We start from the raw sequence: 17,624 nt of genomic DNA, 5'->3' as shown, positions 1-17,624 counted from the left end.
GAGAGATATATTAAAGCTGGTTCATTACTATTATATCGCGATTCAGGTTTCTCCGTATGCAGAGGTGCTGTTAAGTCATAAAGCGAAATTGAGAGTGCGTCCACGGATATTTGAATTATATTTTTGTGTACCAATTATATTCTCCATGTAACTTGCATATACCGGTTTCTCACTATGGTGGTTTCACTGCGGTGAATAATTAGTTTTTAATCCATTTTTCCGTAAAGACTCAGAATTGAGTGGGCATTATTTGACTTCTCGGAATTATGCGTACATGACGGCACTTCCTTGCTGATGATTACTAGAGCGAAACCACAACACCACTGTCGGATGGTTATAATGTGGCCCATGAACAATTTAACATACATGTTTTGATGATAATATTTCGTACAAAAATCTCAACATTTGTAAGAAATGTGCTGGATAATACAGCCATTTGTTAACGTTTTATTAGTGTTTCAACTACATGGCCATTGGCCATGCTAGAATGGTCCGATTGTGATGATATGATGTCCGGACGCTTGGAATGAATGTATAGCTTTTGATGCGACGGTGATCATTGCCCTATAATGTCTCCCCCTTGCAGATTAATACATTCCGTCCGGGAATGTGCCCAAACGAAGATATCAACCCCAGTAAGCGGACTCTGAACATTATTGCGGATTTCATTTCGGAAATGAATCTGGTTGTGAAGGAAATTGTGCCCGCCTATCCTCCCCGGAATAAAAGCAGACATACCCTGACTCGCGGTCCACTTTTCGTACGAGATGGCGCGAAATTCAACAAGGTAAACTCTAAACCAGGGCTGGCCAACCTTTTCAGCCAAAGGGCCACATTCGATTGACGAACTTTTGCGCGGGCCACTATCCGCGCGTAGCGCGAAAATTTTTTGAAGTTTATAGGTCAATAATATTGTCACTTGACTATATTGCGGGCCTGCTGTATATCGCTGGGCTAAGTTTGCGAGGACTGGGCTATTCGGCGCATGGACATATCGATATCGAAAGCTGCGACCAACATGCGTCAATCATTTCGTGCCTAGGTTTCATAGTCGACGGTCTTACTGTGAGCGCAAAGGCAAGGTCGCATATGTTGAACGACACTTTGTCTCGTAATCGTGAATATAGTTCGACTCAATCTGATACATTAGGCGTTCTTCAATTTTCACAAAAGGGCAACAATATTAAAAACAGGAAATCGAGTGACAACATATTGCGCTAAGCTTGTAGAAAATTTTTACCTCTGATAAATCTATCGCAAGTTATTCTGCTTTATTGTTATGTACGAAGATATACCAATATGTGAATGGTTGATGGATCTGTAAATGAGTCGAAACTGATATTTTAGTCATCACATCTCAAGTGTTGCGGCCAGACCAATCAAATTTTTGGTTGTCCTTGCAAGATTCACAATATGTGCAATCCAGTTTTGATGAGATGAGAAATTTCGGAAATTACCTCGCGGGCCACTCAAAACCTTCTCGCGGGCCACGGGTTGGCCGGCCCTGCTCTAAACTATATACCAGTCGCTTTAAACGTGTATTCAGCTGAAGCTGATCCGAATTCACATGCAGACACCTGCACAACGAGGCTGATAAACTCACCAAAACGAAGTGCGATGATATTTTTGAAGGGAAAATGCCCGATTTTTTCGATGATTGTGTACAAGGTTGTGACTCTTATATGTTAATGCAGTGGTTCTCAATCGGTGTGCCGCGGCACACTAGTGTGTCATTTACGTCTCGCAAGGGAGCCGCGAGAAGTTTCTTCGAAGTGTTGAAATTATGCGTAGAATAACACTATTCTATAGCAAACGATCAATAACACAGCTGGTCCAGACATATTTTAGGCGGACAAAGTACCGTAGTTTTTCAAGTATTAGTACGCCCCCATGTATAATATGCATCCTTAAAATGGCATGCAAATTCTCGGAAAAAGCCTGTGTCCATGTATAGTACGCGCCCTGCATTTACAGTACACGAATAGCTGTGTTTCAGTATACTATGTCGTTCTGTTTTGCGATGTCACCGTTCTATGCAATTAACGGCATTGTCTCTAAATGAAAGTAAATAGCAGCAAAGTCTGCGAGGCCGGCGACGCGATAGGTTAGGCCAGCGACACGACATCTTGCGCACGAGGCCTATTACAGATGCGATTGCTCAGGCCAACGGTTATGTCGTGCGCAACAGGTCTTTTAGAGACGCGACTGATTACGCAAGCGATTGTTCAGGCCTGTCTTTGACGCAATGAATTAGCGAGGATGGCGCGCATGCAGCAATGCTAGCTCGTGCGCAATGACCTAATTTCACTCGCGTACAAACGGCAAACCAACTCGGCAGAGACCGCGTGCTGTGCTGCTTGTTACTTGGTAACACGCTTGTCGCTAATTGACAGCGCGGAACATTAATAATACGGATTACTGGGCGCGATGACTGAAAATGATGCACGATTGGAAACAAACATGAGGAAAGGTGTGATTTCAAGTTTTTTATCGAGAGATTTTTTCAAGCGTGTTGTTCCCATGTATAACACGCAGGGTGCCTTTATTTTGTGCTAGGAAACTTATGAAAATTATGGAAACTTATGAAAACTTATGAAACTTATGAAAACTTATGAAAACTTATGAAACTTATGAAAACTTATGAAACTTAAGAAAACTTATGAGACTTACGGAAACTTATGAAACTTATGGAAACTTATGAAGATAAAGAGCTCTTGGATGAAGAGCCGTTCAATATACCATTTAGGAATATCTTCCTATTGAAATGAACCCGATTATTTTCGGCTGAAACACGTCAGGGGTAATCGTCAGTAGCTAGTAGAGAATTAAAAAAAAAACATTATAAAGCAACAATCGCAATGATATAATGAATACAAGCCAAAAAATCAATCAATTTTAGTTGAAACCGTCCGCACCCGCTTCATCCTATATTATAAACCTGACTGGAAAGAAAAAATTTATTACCGCGAATTATACTGGACTCATTCACCTTTACTTTGCTTGAATTTATTTCGAATGCCAAGTGAAAACCGTGGGCGTTGTCAGTGTGAAGTTGGATAACTCGGATAATTTTCACGACCAGTTGTGGAAATTGAGATAAATTCAGTTCATAACAATTAAGTCAGAGCTCTTTGTTATAAGCACGAGAATGGCAAATGTCTGTACAACAACCTCGGGTCGTTCCGGACTATACAGTTCAGTACTATTTTCCGGAAAACCAGAAGTAGATTAGATTCAAAATTGTAATGCATTGAAAAATATCAGAAATAAATTAGAGATTACCAGCATTTCGCTTTAAGTAGACAATTATGTCGGAATCAGGCTATCTGGTATTCTCCTAAATTAACTATGCAATTTACATAAACATTGTTCGTAATTGTGGAAGAATTAAAGCTTCGTCCGGAGAGTTAGCATTTTTATTTAATCTGTTGTGAAGAACAGTATATCAAAACAATGAGACGTCTATCAACGCATCTGAGATATTGTGCACATTGCGCAATCTTGAACGTTCCCCGCGCGGCAATCAAATTGGGTCACGCGTTAGCAATTTAGCATATGAAGATTGCGACACAGTCGCGTTTGCTGATTGACGCTGAATTGGTATCTTTGGAAATAATAGTCGACGTCAATGCCACTCAAGTATTTAGATAAACTTAAACTATGCTTTAAGACAACCTTTTCGGTTCGCGATATTATTGAAGATACTCGCGAAGTCGTGATTAGGGCTGGGAATAATGATTCGAGTACTCGAATCTGAATCGAGTAATAATTTCAATGATTCGAGTCGAGTAGTAGAAGTCGATTTTTCGAGTACTAAAATTCTACACTCCTCGCCACTGCAAGTTAATTTATAAATGACAATTATAGTTTCTATCCCATTTTCGCCTGTGGAAGCTTTGAAACCCTGAATGGCCGTATCGCAGCATCCCAGACAGTACAAAGCTATACGAACGTTACTGAAAATAACACATTTACGAAGTTATGATCATTCCAAAACATTGTCACAAAGTGCAATTAACCCGTATGGTCGAAAAAATTCGAAAAAATACCAAACTATCTTTAATGAGATGGATAACAGGCATTATATATTCTTTGTGGTGGTATAAAGGGTACTTATTTGATCTTTGACATACTACATTTTGTTATGACGTCATAATGAGTGATACTCGAATACTCGACTCGACTCGAAACATTTTACGTGATTCAGAATCGAATCACTCAGATACTCGATTTTGCCCACCCCTAGTCGTGATACACTCATATGTGACGTATGAATATGTTGTTACTTATCGTTCCCAATGATTATGATTTTAAAAATTATATGTAGGATTGTAGATAGAATCACCGCACATCGACCAATCATCATATTTTGAGGACATTCTGGGTCCGTTTAATTGCCCCGGTATTCGTGCGGCCCCGACCGTGCTCTGCAATTCTAAATTTGGCCCTGACACCGAAAAAGTTTGGGAACCACTGATCTAAATTATAATCCGTCGGTCTCGATGTGAAGTTTATTTGTAAAAATATTATTTCTGTCATGCCGACAACCAATATCCACGCGAACTCGGACCAGACCTACTACGACTTACCAGACGTATCGCGTGCCGAGAAGGGGTAATCCAGTTTTGTACGATGCGTTGATTGATCGCAGACATACTGACGCCTGTGAGACAATGCGGTTTTCAAAACCTCATTGCCTTCCTAATTACCACCAAGAAATGAAGCGTCGTCGATGTTCAAGTTTATAAATTCATATTGCAATCAGAACAGTCCCCAGCATTCTCTTATTAGGCGTGCTGGCGCTTAGTTACCGCATGGTTTCAAGTATATTACAAGAAGGCAAAGCCTACTCGCGGTCACCGAATAGGTAAAATAGCTTCGTCAGAGATCACCTCCGTGTGTCTATCGAACATCGGTGCTGTCAAATCTTCCGGTAGTTTACAGTGTGCTGCTAGCCAAAAAAGGTCGATAATGCTAGGGTGCCGCTGACTATTTTCCATTTACAGAGGGTGCCGCGAGGTTGAAGATTTTGGCAACCACTGGTCTATGTAAATCTTGATTGCCATTATTGCAATCATGATTTAAAAATCCCTATTTGGTATCGAATACCGAGGCAATGGTCTCACAATAAACTTCGAATCTGAATTAATTTACCTCATGTTTTATAAGTTTCATAATTTCCCATAAGATTCATAAGTTTCTATAAGTTTCATAAGCTTCATAAGTTTCATAAGTTTTCATAAGTTTTCATAAGTTTCATAAGTTTCATAAGTTTCATAAGTTTCATAAGTTTTCATAAGTTTTCATAAGTTTTCATAAGGTTCATAAGTTTTCACAAGTTTCATAAGTTTCCATAATTTTCATAAGTTTCCTAGCACAAAATAAAGGCACCCGACGCACGCAGGTGTTTGCCGACATTCGAAGTCGTTCAGTTTCGCGATGTCACTCTTTAATCACTATCGCTAATCAGCATACACCTTAACCGTTAATTCTCAACGGCATTGTCTCCAAGCCATCGAGAGATAAGAGCCAAAGCATGCTAGGCCCGAGACGCGACGCTTTGGCTAGCGATGATATCTTTCGTACCAGGCCTATTGCAGATGCGATTGTGTAGGCCAGCGATGGTATAGCGAGTACATGGCCTATTGCAGATGCGATTCTTCAAGCCAGCGGAACTAGGCTTGTTGGAGACGCGATAAATCAGGCCAACGACGATTGCCGAGTGCGCGGCAATCAATTACCTAATCTCGCTATCATCTCAGCGGGAGATCACGTCGCGTTACATTGTGCGCAGACGAATCTAGCTAATTGGCAACACGCTTTTCGCTAACTGTCCGCGGCCGCGCGCAACACTGATAATACGACTTATTGAATTGCAACTGAATATTAATTAGCGTCAGAATGGTCATTTCAAAAGTACGGGGTTTTGCGTTTTGAAAGCAGGGAGTTTCGACCCCCTGGCTACGCGTCTGGTCCGAAGTCATACAGTAAGGGCCGAAGCGGTGTTTGCACTTGATTAAAGTACACCACAAAACTGTAGGAATTGAAAACAAAAAGGTTTTTAAGCAGACAACCGCAACTGAATGCTAAACCCACGCAATTGTACCGAAGTAACAGCGAATATGAAGCTGACGCGGCTTTATATGAGCTCATTGTCGATTGCTACTGCATGCATCGTCATTGTTTCACTAAAATCGCTGATTATGCAATCGAATCTTGTGCTAAAACAAACGAAGTACAGTTTCTTGTGTCATAAAGCTAAGCTTTGTTTTGAATCGGCACTATGATCGAGTTCTTGAATCCGGATAAAAGTATTAATTCTAATGATTCGAGTCGATTAGTGAGACGTTATTTTTTCGAGTACTGAAATGATACGCTCCTTGCCACTAAGAGTTGATATATCAACGAGAATTACAGTTTCGGTACTGTTTTCCGCTGCGGAAGGCTGTAAACCACGATCGGTCGTATCGTAGCATACGAAGCATGTATTACAAAGCTACGCACGTTAGTGGAAATGACGTATCTGTGAAGTGATCAAAACCCACATAGTTGTAACAAGATGCAATGAGATAGGTGTGGTCGAAAATGATGAAATGATCTTTAACGTAATCTGGAGCTAGCCTTAGATTCTATGTGGTCGCGTAAAGGGTATATATTTGAACTTTCCACATCATTCACACTATTGTGACGTTACCATGAGCTACTCGGCTATGCCCATTGCCCAGTCACACTTGTAATCATAGTCGTTCTCAACCTAAGAAGTTTTCCTGCCCCTCCTCTGGGCTGCGATGTTTGAAAGGTTATTATTACTAGGGCAAGTTTTTGTTGCACTAAAACCGCGAGAAAGTTGCATATAATTTGAACAAGTTATAGTAAAAAATGCATTTATTATTTTGTTTTAATTATTAGGGTATTAGATACTCGAAAGGTTCCGTAGTACGGCCTAACAGTTTGAGATTTCGAGGGTATATGCTTGTTCGTTTTTTATACTCGCTATTCAATCGACCACGATCATGTATACCAGGGGTGGGCAACATACGTCCCGCGGGCCGGATCCGGCCCGCGAAGGGATTTTGTCCGGCCCGCGGACAGTTTTCCGTCTTTTGTGATAATGCGGCCCGCGGCTATAGTCTGCCGAGATTCTCCGCTACTTGCTTACTACGTCAAATTTTAGTGACTGTATGTTATTATATACAATACATGTATGCGCACTGCGCAGCGTGCGAGAATGGAGCTCCCGCGTAAGTTCGTCGAAACGGGAAGAGTTGCATTATCGGCATTTACGATGTAAGGGCCACTTTTCAAATGTCGTAGAAGCCGCGATATGCATGAATCCAATATCGAGACAAAATAGGCCCCACAGTTGAACAACGACGCTATCACGTCATCTATTCAGCCCTAATGAATTGATATCTTGGTACATTTGGGGTGCTGGGCTTATCGAACGCCTTGAAATCTTAAATAGTGATTGCTGCGTGTGTTGATTGATCAGAGAGAAGCAGACATGGCGGCGCCTGTATGACAATGCTGTTCTCAAACTCGCATTGTCTTCGTCATTATCGACGAGAAATGGCTTTGAAGTGACATTGCTGTCGTTAAATACATTCATTAAATGCGATTTACACCTTGTATATGTGGATAAATGGGCGAATAATGCATCGATTCTGCAATCCGGCCCGCCGAGTACATAATTTTCCTATATCCGACCCGCCGGCTGGAGAAGTTGCCCGCCCCTGATGTATACACTTTGATGTTCTTTAGCTTTGAACCCTATCTGACGGCAGACATGTCAAATTTGTTACTTTCCCATTTCACGGACGATCTGACGAGATCGTCGAGAATTACATTTGTTTTCCGGTTCACAGCAAGAAAATAACGTAATTCGGAAAATGACTTACCCAAAGCGTCGAACAGAATAGCCTCTAACCCTAAACCCATTCCCACTAAAAAGTCGAATGCCACTCTCCAAACCTCTAAGGTCTGCAAACTTGACCAAATGCATCGCAGAAAAACTCGGTGTTCGCGATTTTAACAAAATCAATAGCCAGAAAAGGTGACCCAGTGCAAGCCATTGCGTCAGAGATAACATTGAGATGCAGCTAATCCATCATATAGCTCTTAGTTAATGCAAATCAAACGGAATGGAACCATGCTAGAAAGTGTTTGTAGCATCTTTTTTTAATTACTTCTTTACATTTTGCGCAATATTTGATAAAGTTTGCATTAGAAATTTGCATTAAAAATAGAAAAAGGTGCACTATAAAATTCCTACAAACAGCTTGAAACATCATAGTACATAGATTCTGAGTATCCAGGAAGCTTCCTGAAGCTGTAAAAAAAGTTGCAAAAGCTGCAAAAACTCACCCTTATTTATTACTTATGTATTTTCGCAACGAACTGTTCAGATCGTAGTCCAGCAAGTTACGGATGCATCCGGTGTGACGCACGACGTATTATTTGTTGCAACGGATAGCGGTCGGATTCATAAAGTGGTTTCCGTCACAATAGTAAGTTTGGTTACGGTATTCGTTAAATTTTACACTCGTACTGGCGCGGGCTTAGAAACACATTGTCGTCTACCGATTAAGCGAGCAAATACGCGCTTTGTTTTCTATTGTTGTCGCTTTCTTTTTCAATACTGTCTTCTTTACTTTCATTCAGTGTGCCTGTGCATGCTTCCTCTTTACATCGCCTAGGCCCAGGCCCTAGGCCAAGGTAGGTGTCTGATTCCATAGACTACTCCAAGTCGCTTCGACATCTTCCTGTCTTTTCCTTGCATCGCATTTTTTGTGGTGTATTGAACTGATAAAATTGCTAATAAACCAATGATGATAATGATGATAATGATGATGATGATGATGATGATAAGATTGAATCATATTTGCGCTAATATAGATACCGCAAGCCGTTCGGAAATGGTATAACATTTGTGCGAGGCATTTTGTTATAGAGAAGTAATGATAGTCTTCACAAATATAATAAAATAATACAACACACTTATTATGTCATCGCGTTTAATTCTCAACTCATCTTTTACACAACCGCAGAATAACGAAATAGAGACCCTGGAATTGGCAACCTACCGTCCATCCGCATCCGCTATCCTCAGTATGACACTGTCTCAAAGTAAGGACTATCTCTACGTGGGAACTCGTAACGCTGTGTACCAGCTTTCGACTGCCAATTGCGAATCGTACGCGAAATCGTGCGAACATTGCGATCGCTGTCGCATGTGTGTTATGTCGAGGGACCCGTTTTGCGGATGGGACACTTCAACGAAGGTATAGCTATATGGAGTTTACACAACTAATGCGCTACCCCGTCAATTTTTGGACAAGTAGATAATTCTAGTTAAATCAGACTGATTAGAGCTAGATGCCGGTAATATAATTCCATACTAATCTTGTGAAACGTTTTTTGCTTTAATTTCAACTCTAGTCTAATTTTTGAAATATTTCTATGCTATGCTCATTTTACTTCTTATTTCTGGTTCTCCTGATGATGATGCATGAGAGTTATATAGTGCGAAACGAGCCATGCTTGCTGTACATACATTTGCTGTTCTCATGCTCATAAGAATGATGTCTGAATTGATATGAACTGACCTTCATTCAATGCCCGAGTTTTCGCAAATGCAATAATTCTAATTCTAATCTAATTTGGAAAAACTGTGGTTATAATTCTAATTCTAATATAATTTGGAAAAGCTAAAAATTCACTACTTGTCCAAGTCTGCGTAGTCCCTTTATATACGGCTAATATACGAATAGCGTACACATCGCCGATTCATCGTAGATTTTATCAGATATTGTTTCAATGCCGATGCTCTATAGTTGTAATGTTGCGTACGATCATGTTCGATTTTTCTCTTGATGAGTTATGTAGGCTTCGTGAAACTGTTTAACACTAGCATGTTCGATATTTGCTCCATGTCCCGAGGGATTATTTACGTTCAAGTAGGCCTATTTCCTACTATAAATTTCAAGTTATAATATAAACATGCATTTCTTATGCATCCACTCAACTTCATACTTCGCAACCTATATCGCTATTCGGTCTGATTCCAGGATCCTATTTACGAAATGCCATTCCGGGTCCGAAGATGATCCTACATTATCTCTAACTGTCGCGATTAATGTGTTTGCAACGGAATCCATTTGCTTCACTTATTTCCAAACCGTGAAATGCACATGTATCACTGATTATTATTGTCCATGAAATCACGGTTGCGACTAATCTATACCACCTTACTTCCAGCAATGTGTTTCTATTCGAAACGGTCATCGAAATACCACCAAGCAAGATATTTATCATGGCAACGCAGATACTATCTGTGATAGTATCAGTAAAACAGTCTCGAACCCAACACGAGGTCAGTATATCGACGCGGTGCGATAATTCGACGTAGTTCCTGTAATATACGTCGCATTAACAGCATTCAAAGGAAGTGATGCCACGTTGGGTCACACAGTACGCAACCCATCCGTGACCGCGAAATGGTGGAAACTGCACGATGGCACCAAGGAAGTGATATCAGGTACGTAGGTGACAAATACTTTTTTTAGCTTTTACGAATTTTATTAGAATTAGAATTTTAGATACACTTTCCTTGGAAATCTGATTACAATTGATACAGCAAGATTGGTTCGTTTCGAACTATTCAATTCTCCTGTCGCATTTTCAGAAAAACCATTAATAATTAGATTGGGAATTTAATGAGTTTCACGAATTAGATCATATTACTGTTTTTTCGCCCTCTACGACTAGAATTATGTAGTGTTTAAAGCCTGATCAGGTGTGTATAGTCTCGTTACGAATGGCACTGCATAACGCATGTGTCAATTTCCTTTGCAGAACCGTCTCATAAGTACAGACTCAGTACGTACGGACAAATAAAAATAATGAACTTTGAGCCCGGGATCGATTCCGCCTTCTACGAATGCGAATATTCCATCAAAAACACAATGGTAGCGGTGTGGTCGCACCGATTATCCGAGGAAACGTCACGTGAGTGTAACTCGCATTGGTTAATTACTTTGTGCTTGGAGATAGTGAGAATCAACGATGGTTCTAGTACGACTCGAACCACAGAGGTAGTCAGTAACGAAGTACTTGAAGTCAATTTTGCCTACTCGCACTATATCATGAACTAGTTCTAACTTTATACTTCTTCTTGTCAGCTTTTAGTTCTTTACGCTAAAGGCTAATCTATCCCTAGAATACTAACTTTTTACATACTAGGAATTCGCTACTTCTACTTTTACTTGAGTAGGAATTCACGACAAAGGTATCGTCATTGATTTGAATCGATTGGCCTTCCCTGTAATTCACAGTCAGACGTAATAAATATCCCGACAATTCAACATGTTTCTTGCCCTCTTTTAGGAGTCAATCGCCGAGGCGACTTTCCGCCACACACAGTCCGAACTCCAAAATCGAATTTGTCAGTAACGGACGACTCTGAAATTAAAGCGATTGCAGGTATGCGTGTCGTAATGTTCTGACAATTGCCTCTTATGATTTCTGGAAGTTCTGTAAATTTACGAACGACAGAGAAAGAGTTCCGTCGCTATTTCGGATTGATCGTCACTTTGTTGGCACCACACTTGGAGAACTGCATGATTCTATAGTTGGATAATTAGAGAGAAATACCAGCAGTAATCTGATTATAATCTAATTTGTGACGTATTCATACGCTCTCATTTTCACTCGAATCTACTTTCGTTATTTCCTGAAAACGCTTAAGGAGACCTGTATAGTGTGAAACGAATCGAGCTTGGTGTACAGACATTTGCCATTCTTTCAATATCCCAGTATTTGCCAATTCAGTAATCTAACTCCAAACTATTTTTTAAAATCTGGGTAGGTATAATTATAAGATAATTTAGAGAAGCTGAACGTTTTATGATCCGTCTGATTGGAACCTGTCGTGATTCTCTTTAACAGGAACGACAACGGCCGTCTTAGTTTTTCTGCTTTTGCTCGCTCTGGCGGCTTTCAAATTACGCCGTGAAAAATGCAGGTAAGGCCTACTTGTTGATCGCCCCGCCCGTTCACTCAATTGTTCACAAGTCACAATGTACTATTGTGGACACACTAACTTCTCTCGGCAGAGGCCGTGTGTCACCTAAAATGGTATACATTGACCGCAAGCTATTTGGTGATACGATTATTGATATACAATGTTCTTTTATATACGTATGTAATTACTGTCATTTGACTTCCCAATGAGAATATCGTGTACTGAAATTGTTATGTAGCTTGTGTTATTGATGGAATTTATTGTGTGGTGCAAAAGACCACGTTGTTATATGCACCATAACATGGTTTTATTGATAAATAATAATAAAACAATGTACTTTTCAACTCTCTACTAATTGTTGACGATTGCCCCTGAGTGTCAGGTGTCAACCGATCCGGAAATATACGTTTTTCTTGTTCAATACGAACATGCTATAAGTGCTCTATCTCAAAGTCTTGATGTTCTATAACAATATGTGTATTGCGTCGGGTCACAGCAAACGCTCCGCAAGGACCAACCAAATCCAACCATCGTTGCTTCCCTGCGTCACCGCGCCAGTCTCAACGCAATACTTCGACATACGAAGGGCCTACACGTCTCTGCCGCCGGTAAACCGGGGCTCGGCAAAACAAACGGACCGTCTGTCGTCAACGTTGCGGGGCCGCCAGATAGATATCGTTTGTAGCGGAGATCAATTCGACGTTAGACCGAGAGAGCACATGTTATATCTGACATCGGATGACCTGCGCGGCGAAAGGTCGGCGGGAATTTCCGTGTGACCTGCTGTCTTTCGGGACCTCGCTCTGTCGGGATGGCAACGCTGACGAGGTTGAAAAGCTATCGAGAACATTAGATGTGGAAATAACTAGAATCTGGCCTGGACTGGCTGAAATGACGACATTGCTTTCAGTTTCTCGCAATGACGCGAACTTCAGTAACTTGCCACTATAGGGCTGGGCAAAATGGAGTGCCCGAGTGATTCGATATTGAATCGAATGATAGGTTTCAGATCTAGTATTATGACTCATTATGACAGTACCAAGATGCGGAAAGTAATATAATGGCAGTCCGACTGCTCATTACTAGGGCTGGGCAAAATCGAGTACTTGAGTGATTCGATTCTTAATCACGTAATATGCTTCGAGTCGAGTCGAGTTATCGAGTATCACTCATTATGACGTCATACCATAATACGATACGTCAAAGTGCAAATATGTATCTTTTACGCCACCACAAAGAATATAATGCCTGTTATCCTTCTCATAAATGATACTCAGGTATTTTTTCGACCATACCGAATTCATTCCACTTGATGACAATGTTGTTGGATAATCATGATTTCGGAAATGTGCTACGTCCAGCAGCCTTCATAGCTTTGTACGAGATGTTTCGCATGCTACAATATGGCTAATCAAGGTTTCAACGCTTTAACAATGAAAAGTAGTATCAAAACTGTTATTCTCATTGATAAATTAACTTTCAGTGGCGAGAAGCGAATAATTTCAGTACTCGAAAAAATCGTCTTTTACTACTCGACTCGAATCATTAAAATTAATACTCGATTCAGATTCGAGTACTCGAATCATTGTGCCCAGCCCTACTCATTACAAATGATTTGGGTGTTATGTCAACAATGCGTATTTCGTTGGACTTCGTGACAATGCTTCATACCGCTGTCATTTCCATTTATCGCGAGTAGTTTCGTACTGCATGTTGTACATTACGATACATTCAATCAGGGTTTCAAGGCTACCTCAGTGTCAGATGTCATCGAAAGAAACTATAATTGTCGTTGCTAAATTAACTTTTGGTGGCAAGGAGCGTTTAATTTCAGTGGTAGAAAAAAATCATTTCACGCTAGACTCGAATCATTAGATTTAATACTGGATTCGGATTCGAGTGCTCGATTCGTTGTGCCCAGCACTGCTTACTATCAATGAACTTCATGTTCCATCACAATGCTGCAAATTGCGAAATTTGTGAAGTGCTTTGCCAGTTTCAAGTTTCATGTTCCATTTCTTTAAGCAATACACAAGTGTTCAACACCTTGAATTTTGCAATCGAGATTTAAACCCTAAAATATATTCAGCGGGCTGCAGCAGGAAAATTGAGGCGAACCGATCTTTTAAAACTACTGATAGGTATATTAGGTCGGTGGTCCATAGGGCGACAAACCGAACTTCTGGGGGGGGCTTCGCCTCCGGACCCCCCCCCCCCCTTTCACTGTGCGCTCTTTGACACTACTTGTCGTCTATGTTGGGTGTCCGTTCGGTGAGTCAGCTATTCTCGCCTAGACACGCGAAGCGCGAAAAATTTCAATAATTCATGATTGAATCGGTTAGTATGATTGGGAATTGCATATATATTGCTATCAATTTCTTGTCATCTCTGCTCACGTTACCAGAATTACCGGTACAGTGAGTGAGGTGTATTGGTAACTGTAGGGCCCGTAAATAATAATTAAACATCATCGGGTGGGCGGACCCGTTGATATGACTTCGTTACATGATGTTATTTCGTGACATCGTGTCTGTTATATCAAAAATTATAGAGTCGCCCAAACGTACTAAACTAAAAGACGCACACGATTTCAAATTGGTATTTCTTCACTGGCATATAATTTTTCCCTGCGGGATGGTATTTGTCTTCTGAGGTTCGGATTACCAAGACTGGAACATTCGACGCCAGTCATTTAGGCGTCTATGGAAAATTAAACCTATGTGTATATTGTGTATATAACGAAGTTTTCGGTCAGCGTAAGGGCATTCCTTTCCGGCCAAAGTTTTCACACTGCTGATCTTTCTGGCACACTTCTTGGAGTCGCATGTAATTTGTCCTAAATCGTTATATGTCTTTGTGCGTCGTGACGCGGTAATGGCCAACGCCGATATGTCCATATCTATAAACCCTGCAAGTTTTTTCTTGAGGGAGGAGTACCAAATAATCAAGATATTCGGCAATTTGAAATCGCGCCCGACGCGAAAATTTTTTGAGAAAGTTGCATAAATATTCAAAAAATACTCTATAATTTATGCTAATTCACGAAATAATTTTGGGCCCCCTTCGAGCTCGCCCCCTCAATTGGGGGGTTTGGGGCGCGGCAGTTACGGTCCTGAATGGCTCGCAAAGTAGGCTAATTCTCGAAATTAGTTATATTATAAAAAGCAAATTATTTACCGGGGTAATTTATTGTGAACTTGCAAGGTTAACCTAAAATTTGATTAGCCTGACCGCGACATTTGGAATATTGATGACTAAATTATCAGTTCCGACGCATTGTCTTATCCACAATTTTTGTAGATCTATGTATGACGATAAAGTGGGATATTTCGTGGCAGATTTATATAACTCGATATTTTTTCTTTAGCACTTTGCGCGATTTATATTCACTCGAGTTCTTGCTTTTAGCATTGGTACCCCTTTCTGAAAAACCAAATATACGCCCAATTTATAGAATCGAGTTTCACTATACTCGCAACTCTGAGAGAACGTGTCGTCCTACAATGGTTCGTAAATCTCGTGTGGCCCTTTGGCCGAAAAGGTTGGCCGCCCCTGAGGTATAGACTGACAGTTTACTTATTCGTTCAATGCTCGAAACAGACCATCACAGCGATACGACCACATCCTAGCGTCATGCTCGTCAAATCATCTGTGGTCATGGCATAGGAAAGGAAAGGACGTAGTTTATTTTTGTCCTTGATGATTTTGCGGCATATACACCGACTCATGATACACTCAACTGCGCATATGGGTGCATGATGTGCATATGCCGCTGGATAAGGAAGTACAGATATAGCCTTTACGGCTTTCTAAGCCATGAATCACCCCTCCTTGTTATCCCAGTAATGCATGAGCGACTGGAAGCCATGGATACCAGTGTTACTAATCAGGTCTTTGGTCTGGCCCGGCCGGGAATCGAACCCACGACCTACCGATCAAGAAGCCGGACGCTTAACCATTACGCTATCTTGTCGGTGTCGGCGACGATGATTAGATAGAACTGTGTCAACTTCATTCAGACAGTGTCGTTAAATATTTTCACGATAGCATGACCAATGACACTGAACACTAAGCTTGTTAAAAAAATGCCCTAGATGTTAGACTGCCTAACTAACTCAACACGCCAGATTTGGCTCCATTCCAAACGGTAGAAGCCGTTCAATCCTAAATCGAAATTTGAAACTTCTATGGTCGCGACCCGAAATTTCCATGTGAAAATGTTGCGCAACACCAGCTTTCTATTGGACGATCTGGTAACTAAAACAATGGTCAGTATACCTTCGCCCAAATCTATTCACGTATGTATGAATCTCGCGATTAAGTGTGCCATGCGCAGAAATAGCAATTATGAACTCGTCAACCTCCGTCCTTGGATTAGGAAACTCAAGCAAGACTATAGTGTATAGGTCTTTTCGAACGATTTCTGTCCATATCTAATAAAAGTAAAGGCAAGTAGGCCTACTGTTACGCGAAATACTGCGCCACGCGAAATATACAGATAAACGACCTCCAAGCGTGTTGTGTGTATTATACCCAGAGGTGGTCAAAGTAGTCAAGAAAGGTACTCAAGTAGAAGTAACGACGAAAAATATACTCAAGTACGAGTAGAAATAGTACTTTTAAAAGCAACCTACCTAAAACTACTTGAAGTAGAATTGACTGACTTTAAATCTACTCAAGTAAGTAAGTAGTTTTGAAAACGACCGTATAGTTTGTTCGCATGGACTGTCAAAAGCTGCGACTTGTGCTACGCGAAAGGTGCAGAGCTTGATTCATATTGATGCATCCAAGAAGGAATCAATTTTCGACAGCATTAGTATTCGTCCGCAACACGGGATAAAGGTGGCAGTATTGATATGGAAATGCGATACTAATCCTCTGTTAACTTGAGCGGCCCGTTTTAGAAAATATCATGGCATGGCGCCCTTCCCCACATTCTAAGGCCCGTAGTTTAGTCGAAGAGCAATACGGAAATGTATCGGATACGGTGTTAAAACTTCGCGCGATTAGTGAACTTGATAAAAAAAATATGAAGGATCGTAAAAATGTCATGTAGTGACAGGTAGTGTAGCTTTATTTTTGAAAAATGAAGGCATTTCTATACTTGCCTAATACTTCAACGTATATGTTCTCCAGACGGCAGAACTGAAACTAATATGACCTCGAAGTATGATACTGGGAATTAAAATAGAAATATAAATACTACTGCTAAAAAGCGGAAATATAATTCATGTCTTTATGCCAGAAAGTTTCAACAGTGGTCTGCTATAACGGGTGTAAAGCTAAAAATATTAAGGGTCCACTTTTCTAGGTTAGGACACGTCATGGGCTGCTAGATTACGATATGATAGATAAATGCGAGACATCAGTTTCAAACGTTATGATGGGCCAGATTTACCGTGGTGAAATATTTCATATGGACGACAATGCGATGTGAACAGAACCATGCAACCCGCCACCTGATTTATAATCACCGATACCTTCGTGAAATTATATTAATCACTGGATACCAAATGTGTGCGAAGAGCGACGAAAATTCTGGGCTTTACGAATTTTTTATGAGAAATAAATATTGATAGTCCGTGAAAACATTCCCTAAATT

General features: G+C 40.7%; 1 protein-coding gene across 1 annotated transcript; it reads left to right on the top strand.

Moving 5' to 3' along the window:
- Window positions 1–634: 634 nt before the first annotated feature.
- Window positions 635–12,948, top strand: LOC145444595 (semaphorin-3C-like). Its single transcript, XM_080322607.1, has 9 exons — window positions 635–787; window positions 8,406–8,507; window positions 9,048–9,281; window positions 10,258–10,372; window positions 10,436–10,537; window positions 10,855–11,007; window positions 11,386–11,481; window positions 11,947–12,022; window positions 12,519–12,948. Exons 1-9 carry the CDS (start codon window positions 677–679, stop codon window positions 12,799–12,801), a joined length of 1,272 nt encoding a protein of 423 aa, XP_080178733.1. The 5' UTR covers window positions 635–676; the 3' UTR covers window positions 12,802–12,948.
- Window positions 12,949–17,624: the final 4,676 nt, after the last annotated feature.

This window comes from Botryllus schlosseri, chromosome 8, assembly GCF_051294905.1.
Source record: "Botryllus schlosseri isolate E-star chromosome 8, Bs_hap1, whole genome shotgun sequence".
Classification (NCBI taxonomy): Eukaryota; Metazoa; Chordata; class Ascidiacea; order Stolidobranchia; family Styelidae; genus Botryllus; species Botryllus schlosseri.
Note: the sequence above shows the minus strand (reverse complement) of the source record. Positions and strands in the feature narration are given on the sequence as shown.